The sequence below is a fragment of the Acyrthosiphon pisum genome, chromosome A3 (assembly GCF_005508785.2).
Source record: "Acyrthosiphon pisum isolate AL4f chromosome A3, pea_aphid_22Mar2018_4r6ur, whole genome shotgun sequence".
Classification (NCBI taxonomy): domain Eukaryota; kingdom Metazoa; phylum Arthropoda; class Insecta; order Hemiptera; family Aphididae; genus Acyrthosiphon; species Acyrthosiphon pisum.
Genome location: NC_042496.1, coordinates 21,211,981 through 21,227,129, shown reverse-complemented (window position 1 = coordinate 21,227,129; position 15,149 = coordinate 21,211,981). Strand labels below are relative to the sequence as shown.

At 37.0% G+C, this 15,149-nt stretch overlaps 1 protein-coding gene across 1 annotated transcript in view; it reads left to right on the top strand.

The window, feature by feature from the left end:
• LOC100166039 overlaps positions 1 to 15,149 on the top strand; it is a 127,879-nt gene that overhangs the window by 46,870 nt on the left and 65,860 nt on the right. Inside the window, 21 exon segments of the mRNA XM_029491600.1 lie at positions 20 to 208; positions 295 to 676; positions 747 to 1,174; positions 1,247 to 1,650; positions 1,728 to 1,992; positions 2,063 to 2,259; positions 2,338 to 2,595; positions 2,692 to 3,142; positions 3,214 to 3,396; positions 3,462 to 3,593; positions 3,684 to 4,199; positions 4,279 to 4,480; positions 4,564 to 4,739; positions 4,846 to 5,117; positions 5,192 to 5,600; positions 6,316 to 6,576; positions 6,679 to 6,828; positions 8,847 to 9,644; positions 12,924 to 13,067; positions 13,892 to 13,963; positions 14,083 to 14,166. Coding sequence (XP_029347460.1) covers positions 20 to 208; positions 295 to 676; positions 747 to 1,174; positions 1,247 to 1,650; positions 1,728 to 1,992; positions 2,063 to 2,259; positions 2,338 to 2,595; positions 2,692 to 3,142; positions 3,214 to 3,396; positions 3,462 to 3,593; positions 3,684 to 4,199; positions 4,279 to 4,480; positions 4,564 to 4,739; positions 4,846 to 5,117; positions 5,192 to 5,600; positions 6,316 to 6,576; positions 6,679 to 6,828; positions 8,847 to 9,644; positions 12,924 to 13,067; positions 13,892 to 13,963; positions 14,083 to 14,166 — 5,973 coding nt within the window.

Genomic DNA, 15,149 nt, shown 5'->3' with positions numbered 1-15,149 from the left:
TTTATTTATTCGAAAATAGTGGTTTGCCGAAACATCGATGACTGTTCTTCCGGTGAAAGATGTGTACAAAACAAATGCGAAATTCCGTGCGCTGGACATTCTCAATGTATGTCACTACAAGCGTGTATAAATGGAGTGTGTACACTTGGATGTCGAAGTAATAAGGATTGTTTAAGCAATGAATCATGCATAAATGCAAAATGTCAAAGTAATGATTAACTTAATTTGCATATTAGTTTTAAGTTTTATGTTTAATAAATAACAATATATTACATAAAACTTACAATATTTCAGATCCATGTAAACGTGATGGTGTGTGTGGAATAAATTCAAAATGCAGTGCTATTGATCATAACGTTATTTGCACCTGTAACAAAGGATTCCAACCAAATCCTGTTCCAGAAGAGTCATGTGTGCGATCAAACAGTATATGCCATAATAACTTCCAATGTGGATTAGGCCAAGAGTGCAGTGGAAACATATGCAAGGTTGTATGCTTGAGTGGAATGGATTGTGCAGAAGGAGAACGGTGCTCAAGTAACAAATGTGAAAAAGTTTGTTTTACTGCGAGTAATTGTTTGACTGGAGAAGTTTGTGTGGAAGGAATCTGTAGACAAGGGTGTTCTTTAGATTCCGATTGTGATGTTAGTCAAATCTGTATTGGCAACAAGTGCAGGTATGAACATTTTATTTAACACATTTTTTTATTTTTTTTTTTCATTAAATTAAATCAAATTCTTTTATAGATGTGGTAGTGGTTACGAAAGCTCACCCACTGGTTGTAAGGATGTCGATGAATGTACCCAAAATCCATGCCATCCAAGTGCTAAATGCTTAAATACACCAGGATCTTTTCAATGTTCATGTTCTGGTGGTAAAGTAGGAGATCCTTACACTGAACCTGGTTGTAATAAACCAAATGAGTGTAAAAATCATGAAAACTGTGCTTCAAATTTGGCTTGTGTAAAAGGAAAATGCACAGAACTCTGTAAAGATGCATGTGGAAATAATGCATTATGTCATATGATTGAACATGTGCCAGCATGTACTTGTCCATCAGGATATTTAGGAGATGCTTTTGATAAAAATATTGGATGCTTCAAAGTTGAGTGTCTGGTAAATGAAGATTGTCCAAATGACAAAATGTGTCAAGCCAATAACAACAAATGTACAAGTAAGTAAATGATTTAGATAGTTTTACATTATTTTCATGAATATAAATAATAATATATAACCAATTAATTAGGCCCATGTGATTCATTAAATTGTGGTCATGGCAATTGTAAGGCGAACAAACATAAAGGCATATGCACTTGTTATAATGGATATGAATTAAAAAATGATAAATGTCAAGATGTTGACGAATGCAAACAAAGTCCATGTCATAAAACAGCAAGATGTGAAAATACACCTGGATCATTTACGTGTGTCTGTCCCGACGGACTGTTGGGCAATCCTAATGCCGAAGGATGTCATTATCCAAACAGCTGTACTGCTAACAATGATTGTCCAGAAAGTGCAATTTGTCACCAAAATCAATGCAAGAATCCATGTGAAGATAACAAAGTATGTGGTCGTAATGCAGTTTGCTCAGTTCAGCGTCATGAAATCCAATGTCAATGTCCTTTAAAAACACAGGGTGATCCCAAGGTTTGTACGACTTTAATTATTTATACACTAAAATAATTTAAATTTAATGAGCATAATATATTATATTTAATCTGCAGGTGGAGTGCTTGAATATTGAGTGTTCAAACAACAATGATTGTACTTCAGGAAAAGCTTGCGTAAATTCCAAATGTGTGAATCCGTGTTCTGTACCAAAAGTCTGTGGAGATAACACAGATTGTAGTATACAAAATGATGCTGCTATGTGTAACTGTAAAGCCGGATACACAGGTGACCCTCATTTGGGCTGTACGTCAATATTATACTGTGCGTCTAATAGCCAATGTCCCACAACAACTAAATGTAATAATGGGATATGTACAGGTAAAATGCTAAATAAAATACTATTTTTTAATGAATTTATTTTTATTCAGTATCATTTTATTTTATATAGTGGAATGTAACTTGGCGAGAGATTGTGTTGGAAATGAGCTTTGTATCGGAAATATATGTCAACCAACCTGTCATGGTAATACTAGTTGTCCAGAATTTCAATATTGTCAAAACAATATCTGTGTTCAAGAGTTGCGTTGCTTTACAAATAATAATTGTGAAGATACACAAATTTGTAAGACAAATACAATTGGACAGGTAATAATTAAAAACAAACATTTTCTTATACATTAAATTCAATAGCATCTAATGGATTTAATATTATTTCAATTGTAGACCCAGTGTATTGACGTATGTGAAGAAGTGATTTGTGGAAGGCATGCTGAGTGTTCAGCGGTTGATCATCAACCAGTATGTAATTGTGAGCCTGGTTACCATGGAAATCCACACATTGGTTGCCACAAAATTGAATGCTACGAAAACGAAGACTGTACAAATGATAAAATATGTGAAGATCACATGTGTAAAATATCATGTCTTGCAAACAACCCATGTGGACCAAATGCTTTGTGTTCCGCGGAAAATCACCAACAAGTATGCAAATTAATATAAATAAACATATTTTATTCTTGTAAAATAATAAATTTTGATGCGGATATTTGATTAATTCAATGCAAAATCTGTTTTTAGGTTTGTTATTGTCAACCAGGATATACTGGAGATCCGTATTTCGGTTGTGATGTATTGGATTTGTGTGAAGCAGATCCTTGTGGACCAGGAGCTAGGTGTGATAACTCTAGGGGTTCCTTCAAATGTCTCTGCCCACTTGGAACTGTAGGAGATCCATATAAAAATGGTTGCCATTCACCAGTTGAATGTCAAATCGACGAAGACTGTCCACCAGCAGCACACTGTGTTCAAACTAATGGTATTCCCAAGTGTCAAGACAATTGTGAAAAAGTCAAATGTGGTCCGAATGCTGAGTGTGGAACATCAGCACATTATGGATCCTGCATATGTCACCCAGGATATCAAGGAGATCCAAATGATTTAAATGTTGGATGTAGACCAAGGGCTGTAGCGTGCACTTCTAATCAACAATGCCCGAGTAATACATACTGTTACAATGGGGCTTGTAAATGTAAGTTTAAAAATTGATTTACTGGTGTGAATAAAATTGGACGATACATAAAATGTAAATTTATTTCATAGCATCCTGTCAATCGGATGCAGAATGTGGTCTTTCTGAGCAATGTTTACAAGGTCAGTGTAATAATCCATGTGAACGACAAGGCTCATGTGGGTTAAATTCCAATTGTAATGTAATCAATCACGTTAAACACTGTTCATGTCCCGCTGGTTTTACTGGTGGCAGTGAAATTGAATGTGTTCGAAGTATGTAATTTAAAACGTAAAATTGTAAAATATTTCTATTGTGTTTTATTTATTTATTTTTGTAGTTCCTGTTGCTTGCGAAATAAATGAAAATTGTTATCCAAATAGTACATGCCATCAATCTGTTTGTCAACCTGATTGTCAAGCCGACAATCATTGTGCGTTAAATGAAAAATGTTTTAAAAATCATTGTGCATGTAAGTTAAGCATATAAAATTAAAATAAACAGTAAAAAAACAATTATTATATTTATTATAAACTAATAAAATATTTTGTGCATTGTTTAGTAACTTGCAGAGTAGATAACGACTGCTTTTTAGGACATATATGTCTGAACAATATGTGTTTATTTGGATGCAAGTCTAACGAAGATTGCGCTTCCGTTGAGTCTTGCAGAGATAATGTGTGCACAAATCCATGTGTGGCGATGCCCTGTGGACCCAATGCCATCTGTACGGTTGCTAATCAAAGGGCCATGTGTTCTTGTCGCATTGGATTTGTCCCAAATCCAACAGCTAAAGTTGCATGTATTAGAACACCTGCAGAGCCATGTAACGAAAATCAAGAATGCCCGGCGGGTTACTCATGTAATGATAATTCCTGTCAACCCGTATGTTCTTCTGATGCCAGTTGCCATGGAAATGAGAAATGCGATATGTCAGTATCTATATGTAAACCGTTGTGCCGAAAAGACGACGATTGTCGAAGCGGAGAAATTTGTAATGGATTAGTGTGCAACGTTGGATGTAGAAGTGATACCGATTGTCCACATGATAGATCTTGCATTAACAACAAGTGCAGAGGTAACATCAAAATATTAACATCTTATCTACTATCATGTAATACTTACACAAAAAAAAAAAAAACAAAATTTGATTTTAGATATGTGTGAATCCCCGACTGCATGTGGTGTAAACGCATTATGTTCAATTTCGAACCACCAAAAACAATGTAGCTGCCCTTTACTGCTCGAAGGTGATCCTCTGTTCGCTTGTAGATATCCGATGATAAGCTGCAAAGGAAACAGCGATTGTAGTTCAGGCCAAACTTGCTATACATCTACTTGTCAAGCAGTGTGCCGAACGTAAATATCTATATAATTAATCAGCGTACACTAATCGCCATAAACAATAGACCTAATGTTTAATAATGCACAACATTATATAGGGACTTGGAATGCTTATCTGATGAACGGTGTCATAACGGAATTTGCAAGGCAGTGTGTAATTCAGACTCTAAATGTAGTCCTAATCAGATATGTGAAAACCGTTTGTGTGTTGGAGGTTGTCACAGCGATACTTCATGTCCCGATGATCAAGCGTGTATCGACAAACAATGTAGAGGTAATATAGATATAATACATAATATGGATAAAATATAGAGTAGTCATGTTTACAAGTTTTTTATAATCGGCGTATATAAAATAAACGAAACGTCTTAATTTTCTAGCTCCTTGTGACGGCGCTACTACTTGTGGCCCGTGTGCCGAATGTAAAGTCATTAATCACGGAGTGCAATGTAGTTGTATGGCTGGGTTTAACGGAAACCCATTAATCGGATGCGCCAAGTCCATTTTAAAATGCGACGGAACGTGTCCTTGTGATTTGGAAACAGGATATTGCATAAAACGGTGTACAGCTAATAAAGACTGTTCATGTGGAGAAATATGTCACAAAGATACGTGTACAACGAAATGTAGTTCCAGCACGAATTGTCCAACAGTAATTATTGGCTAAACGAATAATTTCAATTGGATAAACATTTTAAACATGTCAACTATTATCATTGTCTATAGGGTCATATATGTTCTGATGGACTATGCGCCGTCGGATGTCGTTCTAATGCAGATTGTGCTAATGACCGGTCTTGTCAAAATGGCAAATGCAAAAATCCTTGTGACGTCGTGTCTGCGGGGATACCGTGTGGAAACAATTCGGAATGTCATGTCAACGATCATAGAGCCGTATGCATGTGTCCCGACGGGTTCCAGGGAGAACCGAATATTGAATGTGTCAGGTATACTTGTGACAAGGATGACGACTGTGAGACGAACAAGAAATGCGGTTCAGACAAAGTTTGTAGAAATCCGTGTTTGGAGCAAGGTGCTTGCGGATCAAATGCACAGTGTAGAGTTACGAATAGAATGGCTTATTGTACGTGCCCGCTTGGATACTATGGAAATGCTCAACTTGAATGCAAACCAGGTAAATATAATTTAATAATAATAATCTTGTAGAATATTTGAGCAAAGTAAAAGTGTATTTTTTTTTTTTAATAAACTTATATCACGGTCGTTTACATCATCATGTATCGTATATATTAATGCTTCCCAAACTTTAAAAAAAAATTAATTTAAAGCATATCAAATCAAAGTCCAATTAAAAAGTAAAAGTTTATCATTTATGTTTTACTTTTTATATATAATCATAGTGATTTGATCACAGTTAGTCATACCTACCTAGGTAATGTAATTATATATTATTATATTCAAAATATTATTACCGATGATTATATTTTATCATTAGATTTAAATGCTCAGTACAATTATTATCGTTTATGAAGTGAAATTAAATTTTTAAGCTATGAGCATTCACGAAAATATAAAATTATTAGTCGTTTCATAATTGATTTTTTAACACATCGTTTAGGTATGCTTTTACTTTATTAAAATCGAATATAGATAGGTATATAAATTTAATAATTAATGACGAATCACATATTTTAAAAACTGAGATGCCACATGTAGGTATACTAACCTAACTCGAAATCGTATGCTGTTAAATTAAACGTCATAAAACACATTTCGTAGCTACTTGCCTAGGTACCGAATCTGTGTTTAACGAGTGCAGTATTATTATAATAGTGTGTGTATGTTTTAAAAAAATCTCTAACAATATTTCAACCGGGAATCGTTTACAGGAACGGCGGATAAGTGCTCATCGAACCCTTGCGGACAGAACAGCCGGTGCAAAGAAATTGCCGGTGGTTACGAGTGTCTCTGTCCTCCTGGATGTACGGGTGACCCTAGCAAGCGGTGCGTGTGCGAGCAAGCCCAACAGCGGTCGGACCCTTGCAAAAGTGTCGTGTGCGGAAAACACGCTCTCTGCCAACCGCTGAACGATCAGGACGCCAAATGCTATTGCCCGACCGAATATCCCGCAGGAAATCCATACGTAGAATGTGAGATCACTCGCAGAACGACACTGCCCTTTGACAGAAACAAAAACTATACAAAATAGAACGTCAAAAAAAAATGTACAATATTTTTTTTTTCCAATCCAGGCGAAATGAAAAAATTACCCTCCGACTGTCGGACAAACGGCTGCGGCAAGGGTGCAGGTTGTCAGTCGATCGACAGTGCGGGATCGACGGTGTACGTGTGCCAGTGTCCGCCCGGCACGACGGGTTCTCCGCAAAAAGAGTGCTCCCAAGGTAAGTCGTGTTTATTGTACCATAATATTACGGTATCGATTCAACAATCCTCGATATCATTATTCGACATTATGTTATAATATTTAGGTACCACGACATATTATAATATATTTATAGTATAGCCGCGAATATTATAATGATATACCGTTTTTATGATAATAATTTTATGATTATTATAGTTTCGGACATATAACTGCTGCAGTTGTTTTATATATAATATTATGCCTACGGTGTACATAATATTATTATTATTATTATAATAATATATAGGTATATAATACGACTCGAAGATCCGACAAAATGTATAAACGAAATTTGTAGATATTGTTATTAGAGACAAATATGCATGGTTTTTTTTGTTCTTTTAAATAGATACAGCTTTTGTACATATTATATTATATTGTTTATTACCACTTGTCCACGTATTATAATGGTTTGTAATATTGTATTATATTATGCTCTGGACTTTTATTCTAAATAGTACACTATTGAGTTAACCGTGGAAGTATGAGCAGTTTCCCCCAATCTGGAATTTCCATTATAATAATTATTATTATCGATTATTGATTAAAATATTATTATTCCACTCCGATTGAGAATACCTTCATTATGTATATTTAAACCATATTTTTTTGATATGATCACGACCTCCTTCGCCACATATTTTAGTATAATTAATTGGACTTGATGTAAAGCAGTCGATGTTCAGATTGGAGGGAACTGTGAAAGTGTTATATACTCACACGTTTAACCTAAACAATTGTAATTTACTGTGCACGAAGCGTGATTTGCTTAAAACCTATATTACATTGTAATTGAAAGTCACTATTTGTTTCTTGAAACGGTTTACTGCTTGGGCATATTATATTTTCAATGGCATGTTGTGAGAATAAATTCTTTCACAGTTCTTTCCATCACTTTTAAGTATTTGTTTATTTTAAATAATATGATAAGTTGGCTTAATGTTATCACTGATTATTAAAAGTATATATTTCGTTCTTCGATAAACTAAGAAAAATAATTACAGTATTTTTTTTATATATTTCATAATATAAGTAGATTTCTTCATAGTTATTATTACTATATTTTATTATTCTTATTCCTTTGTATAATTTTAGGAAATTTGACCTTTAACGTAAATATATATTTAATAACTCATTAGTTTAATTGGCTATTACGGTTCATTAGACTTCAATTCGAAAACGTTTTATTATTAACGATAGTCATTTTATTGTATAATCAGAACCATTCAACCTGATCTAACCAGGTTACGAAATGTAGGACACATTGCAGAAAATTATTAACATTTTATCGTAGGTAAATATTGAATTCTTTTCGTCATAAGTTCATAAGTAATCATAACACTATACTTATGATGTTGGCGAATAATATTAAGCCAGCTTCCTACACATTACACACACACGCTCACACACCACACATACACACCCGGACATCCATGTACATAAAGTACAGGGCCGTATTTAGAGGGAAGAAACGTCATGGTGGTGGTTTAATATGTTTTTATAATTTAATGGGGCCATCAGGAAACAGTTTTATATCGACTTTGATAATACTTAAGCAAGAAAATATTATAAGTAGATGTTTAAAAACGATAACAATATTTTACGGTGAATCAAGTTTTTCTTTTTTTGCAATGTTTTGGGCCTTTTCGTCGCTGTGAAAAACAGTTCGCTGGTGAAAAGCATATTGAATGACAGTTTATAATAATTTATATACCTAGCCGTAACCTAGGTACTTCAATATAATAAATCTAGTCAAACTTTCAACTATATAGCGATATGTACGTAAAATTAACTATAATTTACACATGGGGGGAAGGGTTGTAGCTTGGACGTGATGACGACATCAGAAAAACGCTAAATACGGCCCTGAAAATGTAACATAAATACCTACCTATGTATAATAGTATATTATAATGATATAAGCTAGGGCGTAGTGTGTATATATATTCTGACAAAAAACTGTTATTTTTTTTTATGACGCGTTACTATCGCCAGTGGTCGAATGCGCCGACGACGGTCAGTGTACAAACGAAAAGACGTGCATCGACGGACGTTGCGTCGACGCGTGTAGCGTGAGAGACACCTGCGGCTTGAACGCTCTATGCCGGCCGGTGTTGCACAGGGCCCAATGCGCGTGCCCGGACTGTTACGCGGGCGACCCGACGGTGGGATGCGCGCCGGACCCGGGCAGCTGTGTACAGCGCGCCGGCGACGGGCCGACCGTGGCGTCACGGTGCGCCGCGGACGCGGACTGTCCGTCGTCTCGGGCGTGCAGCCCGGTGGACGGTGCGTGTCGTGACCCATGCGACGGGCTATCGTGCGAACCGCCCCGGGCCTGCGTGGTCCGCAACCACAAGGCCCGGTGCGCTTGCAAGTACGGTTTCGCCGTCAGCGAGCTTGGCGAGTTGTCGTGCGCGCCCGCCGAGCGCGAGTGCCGGGCCGACGCGGACTGCGCGCCGCACCTCCGGTGCACGGGACAAGGCCGGTGCCAGAGCCCGTGCGACGGTGGTGCCGGCGGTGCGGGCGGCCCGTGTCCGGCCGACAAGCGGTGCCTGGTACTCGACCACCGGGCCGTGTGCGTGTGCGCCGACAACTGCGCGCCAACCGCGTCCATGTGCCTACGGGACGCCGGTTGTCCGGTGCACGAGGCGTGCGTCAATTTTGCGTGCGTCGACCCGTGCGCGAACGTCACGTGTCCCGCGGACGCCCCGTGTGGCGTGGACGGGCACCGGGCCGTGTGCAAATTCTGTCCGGCCGGTTACAGTGCCGATTCAAAGTCGGGATGTCTGAAAGGTAAATGTACAAAAAAACACAACGACACGCAAACGCTGTTGCCTATATATATTTAAGTACATCATCATGCGCAACCGACGGGGGGGTGGAGGAGGTTGTGTTGTGCGTATTCGTTCTCCGACAAACTGCATACGACTATGGTCGTCGTTACGGATTTTTTTTTTAACCGTCCTATCTCGGTGTCACTCCCAACGTTTTTAGCCCTCGGACTGATTTAAAATGGTGTGTGCCTGACAAAGTATTTTCGAACAAGTTTCTCGTTTTAAGTATACAATTTGAATTTAATTTAGATCCGCCAGTTACTTGATAAATCATAAACAATAATGAACCAAAAAATGCATTGTTGATGAACCGCGTGGTTTACTAATTACTATCGATAAATATTTTCAGATTCTGAACGGAGCAATGAATGCATTGGCCATACAATGTTTTTTTTTTTTTTCATAGTGTGTCTGAAGACATTAAAATGTTTTTATCGCAAACTTATAGTGAGGGGTATCTAGTAAAAAGTTGAATATAGTTTGTATTTAAGGGGGTCCAAAGTTGACACTTTCAAGAGCATTTCAAAATAATCGGGAAATAAAATAAAATACGAAAAACCAATTTTACGCATAATCAGTATTTAACAAAATCGATTGGTTTTTTTTATTGTTGTTCAAAAATGAATAACCCTAGCTTTCAGAAATTTACAGAGGAAAGTAAAAAAACAGGGTTTAGTACTTTAGTGTTTAACATGGTTATGTTCATCGGAAATATATCTCTTAAAGATATTATAGCACAACACTCCCTCCCCGCATGTCCTGCAACCCCGCCAACGTGGTATCGTACTTAACCACGGTACACCATTACCGGCTAGCATGTTATCTGCAGTTGACGCATGCTGCAACGGCGGAGATCGAGTTGCATATCAAGGGGCTTGTGGTTATTTTTTCTCGTATAGTGAAACGTTCAGTCCAATCATGACATGAAAATTTCAGATTTTTTGAGAGTGGCGTGTAAGCGCCACCGCTATAATGAGGTACCATACACTCGATCTCCGTCCCCCCCCCTCGATCTCCTCTTTCGTGCTTTTGCCACGCGCAGCTCACTGCCCGTCGTCGTCCGCGTCCATTTGTAGAGTCTGCTGCTTAGGCAATACATAATGTTGTATTATTTATATTGTCTGTACGATTATACTTTAATAAATGTACAGTCGAACCTCGTTCGGCGCATGCGCGACGACGGCGTGACGCGTGCCTTCTTTTATTTTATAAAATCATTATTATATTTAGTATTTTAGATTATAATTAATTTGTATTATTTTTTTCACGAGTGGTTTCCGCGCCTTTTGAACCGCGAGCACGCGCATTCTCCACACCTGTACGCACTTATAAACACGACTTAAAACGTCGTTGCGACCGCGTGCATGTTCCGCTTTGACACTCGTGATTAAAATGTCGTGCATGAGGTGCGGTGCGTCGAAGTCTCCGGCACGGCTACATACCTTTAGTACCTATAGGTATATTATATATTATATGTATACATAATTTATTATTCACGTGTATATCGGTCTGTGTATACACACGAGTAAATACTACTATTTAAAATAGTATATTATGTTATAATAAATAGCAAGCGCGGCGACCTACAAACACTATAGGCGGACTCGTCGTCCGTTTTTGTGCAAAAATAAAATCGAAAACAAATTTTACCGCGAAAAATTAAAAAGCTCGTTTATGGCCTATAATGTGTACATTCAACAATGAAGCGCCGCCGCGGGAGATTGCGTAAGGTCGTGGAAGACCGCCGCGGTATATACATACATACACACGCGATGGTATTATTTCACCGCTTACACGCCCGACGCCGAGCGTCCTTCCCACAGATATTAAAATAAACATCATCACGAACGTAGAAAAAAAATTGTTTAAACCAGACGTACCTATATGGCTATATACCTATACGGCTCTGACTCACTAATTGTGGAATATAATAACTTTCACTGGGGCTGCGAACTATACGGCGAAAATAGTAATAATAGTAATAATTTATGCAAAGTAAAATGCGCGCAAACATATTATATACATATCTATAATATATTCAGAAAGAGAATAGCAGCACACACACACACACACACACACACACACACAGACACACACACAGTTTTACGACCGCGCTACGGTTGGTTAAGCCGCCGTGAAAGTAAAGTCGTTCCACCACATAATACATAATATACATATATACCTTGGTATCTTTATTATTACCTATTATTGTTGTTGTTGTGATGTCGGAACGCGGCCGGCGCAGGTTTAAATCCACACGCCGGCTATTTACATTTGCGAGCGGCGCGCGGCGGCGGCGGAGATCTTCGCGCGGCGGGCCACCGATCCCCACCGCCGCCGAAGCGTTTTTATCTTTCGTATTATTTTTTAATAATAATAATTGGCGTCTGTCTCTCTCCCCCTTTCGCCTTTTGCCCGCGCGACAGGTAACGTTCCGCGGCGGTTCGCGTATAGTCCGAGGCCCGCGCGCGCGATCGACATTTGATTGGCCGCTGTAATTTTTTTTCTTTTATTTCAGCGCTCCGGAGGGATATGCATGTCGCCCACCTACACCGTTGTACCTGTATACGCTCTGCTGCAGTGCGCCGGGAACGTTCGCCGGAGACGATACCTGTATACATTTCTTCTTAGCGCTCTCTGTTGCTTCACTTTTTTTAAACCGTCGCAGTGTATAATAATTGTTATTAAATTATACTGTCTCCGTTCGGCCGAACCGTTGTGATAATATTATTGTTATTACATCGCTTTCGACCACGTTTTCGCATCGAACGCAGCCCGTTAAGTGTTTGATGTGGTAAAAATGATGTGTTTGACTCTGTTGTGTCATGGTATTACTTAAGCGATTATTGTTTTACCATGTTGTTTTCGTGTTACTGTTGAGTTCAAGAGTATCGGCTCGACGAAATGGTGATTGGTGTTATTGTTATACTCTAAATTAATTGATACAATTAAGCTTGTTTGACGGTGACGGTTTTAACACTGCGCAGACTATATTATTATTTGTTGAGTATTGCAAACATGACCCTAAGACTCGTTTTTAGAATCATGTCCGCAACACTTTATAATGATGTCTGTCGCGCTAACAAAAACGCTTATTTATTACGATAACAATGTATTATCGTCGTTAAGGCCGGAATATCGATCGAATGAAATCCGAACGAATCCGATCCATGTCTTGCGTTCCTTAAACTGTACTTAACTCAATTTATAAACACGCAATGTCGTTTGGCGATTTCAGTGGTCGGATGCTCCGCGCACTACGAATGTCCGTCCGGACAAGCATGTATTGCGAATCAGTGCCAAAACCCGTGTCAACACAACAATCCATGTAATTCACAACAAGACTGTCAAGTACAAGACCATCAACCAGTTTGCTTGAAACGTAAGTGCCGAAATCGCTGTTATTATATTATGCTAATTGCAGATAATTATATTATTATCGTCTCCTTATAATGCGCCTTGACCTGTATATCTAGTTAAATTTACGAAACATTTCTAAAATATTTTATTATTATTATTATTATTATGATTATTTATTACTCCGTTTGTTAAAATCAGACTACAGACATCATCAATATATCACCCGTCCGTTATATGGGTCACATTTCCAAGGTCAAACTGTCAATCAGATAATTCATAAGACGATATTTCCGAAATGATTATGATCACGTTTTTTTTCCTTTTTCATACTCTCTAATTTAATTTATTATAATACAATTATTTAGTTTTAATGTTTATATTTTATATCGAGAACAAAATAACTGCCAAAGCTATTTGGTTAGCGAACTGTAGATTCTATGATTTCACAATCATTATATTATTATTGTCGCGGGTGTAACGCTTAATAAACACAAAGAAATAACTCGGTTTATTTTTTTAATGTTGGTCAGGATTGCCTTATATTTGTGTTTTCGATTTTCTTCATACATCATAACATAATGTCATATTGAAATATGTAGGTACTTTAACCACCAAATTTCCATTCACTAAATTCAATTTTACGCGGTGCTTAGCTTTGTGCATTATATTTACGTGCAGCGTAGGTACCAAATATATGTATATGTAAATATGTTTATAGAAATACATTATATGATATTATGAAACTCATAAAGTACACATGGCATAGTCTTCCGCTTCAATTGTATTTAACTTTTTTTTATAGCAGTATAAAAACCACAATTTAAATTATTTAAATTATATTTATAGTGTGCCAATGCCAAAAGAACGTACACTGTCAAAACGGTTATGTGTGTGATGGATGTAACTGTGTGCTATCGAGTAAGATATTCTATCTCAGCTGTAGAACGGCCAAACAATCTTTTCAAAATTATTTAAACATTTTTTTTTTTTTAAATGTTTACTTCATTTTAAATTTGGAATTTATCATCCACGTATAGGTCAAGATCCTGTTGCGATCCCGGGGTGCGACCATTGCCCGACCGGTGTACCATGTGATACGGTAACTGGAGCTTGCGCTAAAGGTATGTGTGATTATTTAATCCAAATGGGATAATATTTAGATAATAGATGTGTTGCTGTTTTTAAAACCTCCTCACTCCTTCCTTATATAATTACGACTTCAAGACATCTGATGAAGATTCAAGCATCGAAACATCATTGACGATACTTGCTTCTTTACTTTCTCTTTAATTGCTTGACCCTATGTGTACAAAGTCTTTATATATTTCCTATAGTTCTGTTATGTAAATAAATATTCGTTATTTCTATTATCATGTAAATATTATGTGAATATACGTGTCAGATAGCAGCACATCTTAATGTTATTTTTAACGAAAGTGAATACGTAAAATAAGCGTTTGTTTGTATTTTATACGATCGAAACTCGAAAGTAAAATTTTGAATGTCGTTGACGTAATTGTAAAAAAAGTTCAATGATGGATAGACTTGTGGGAATTTGGGGGGAATGTGACGCAAAAGCACAGACTGCAGCATGGGGAACATTATATTATACTATTATATAAAATACAAAAATATACAGAGGACTATATCGCATGTGTATTTAAATTCATACAAATTATAATACAGTAAGTAGTAGAATTGTTTAGTTTTGAACAACTTTAGATATCATACGTACCTAATCGGTTGTCGAGTAGAAATTATTGTAGAACGGGCTGCATGAGTTATCAATATTCTTGTTTTCTATTAAACGCTTTACACATATCAAACATACATGATAAATGTAGTATATTACTATTATAATAATAAATTTTATATAAAATATCATATCGAATCAATAAATCTCCGCTATGACGAGAGGATTTTATTTATTTTCGTATTGTTATACATTTATACCATTGTAATAATATTATAGGTAGTTATTAGTTATTTAGTCGATTTCACCATATGCACGAAAGTTCGTGTACTTACTAAATGTATGCATTTCGGTCTTTCACATTAATGCAGATCATTAAGAATGTGTACTTAACTTATGTAGAATATAATT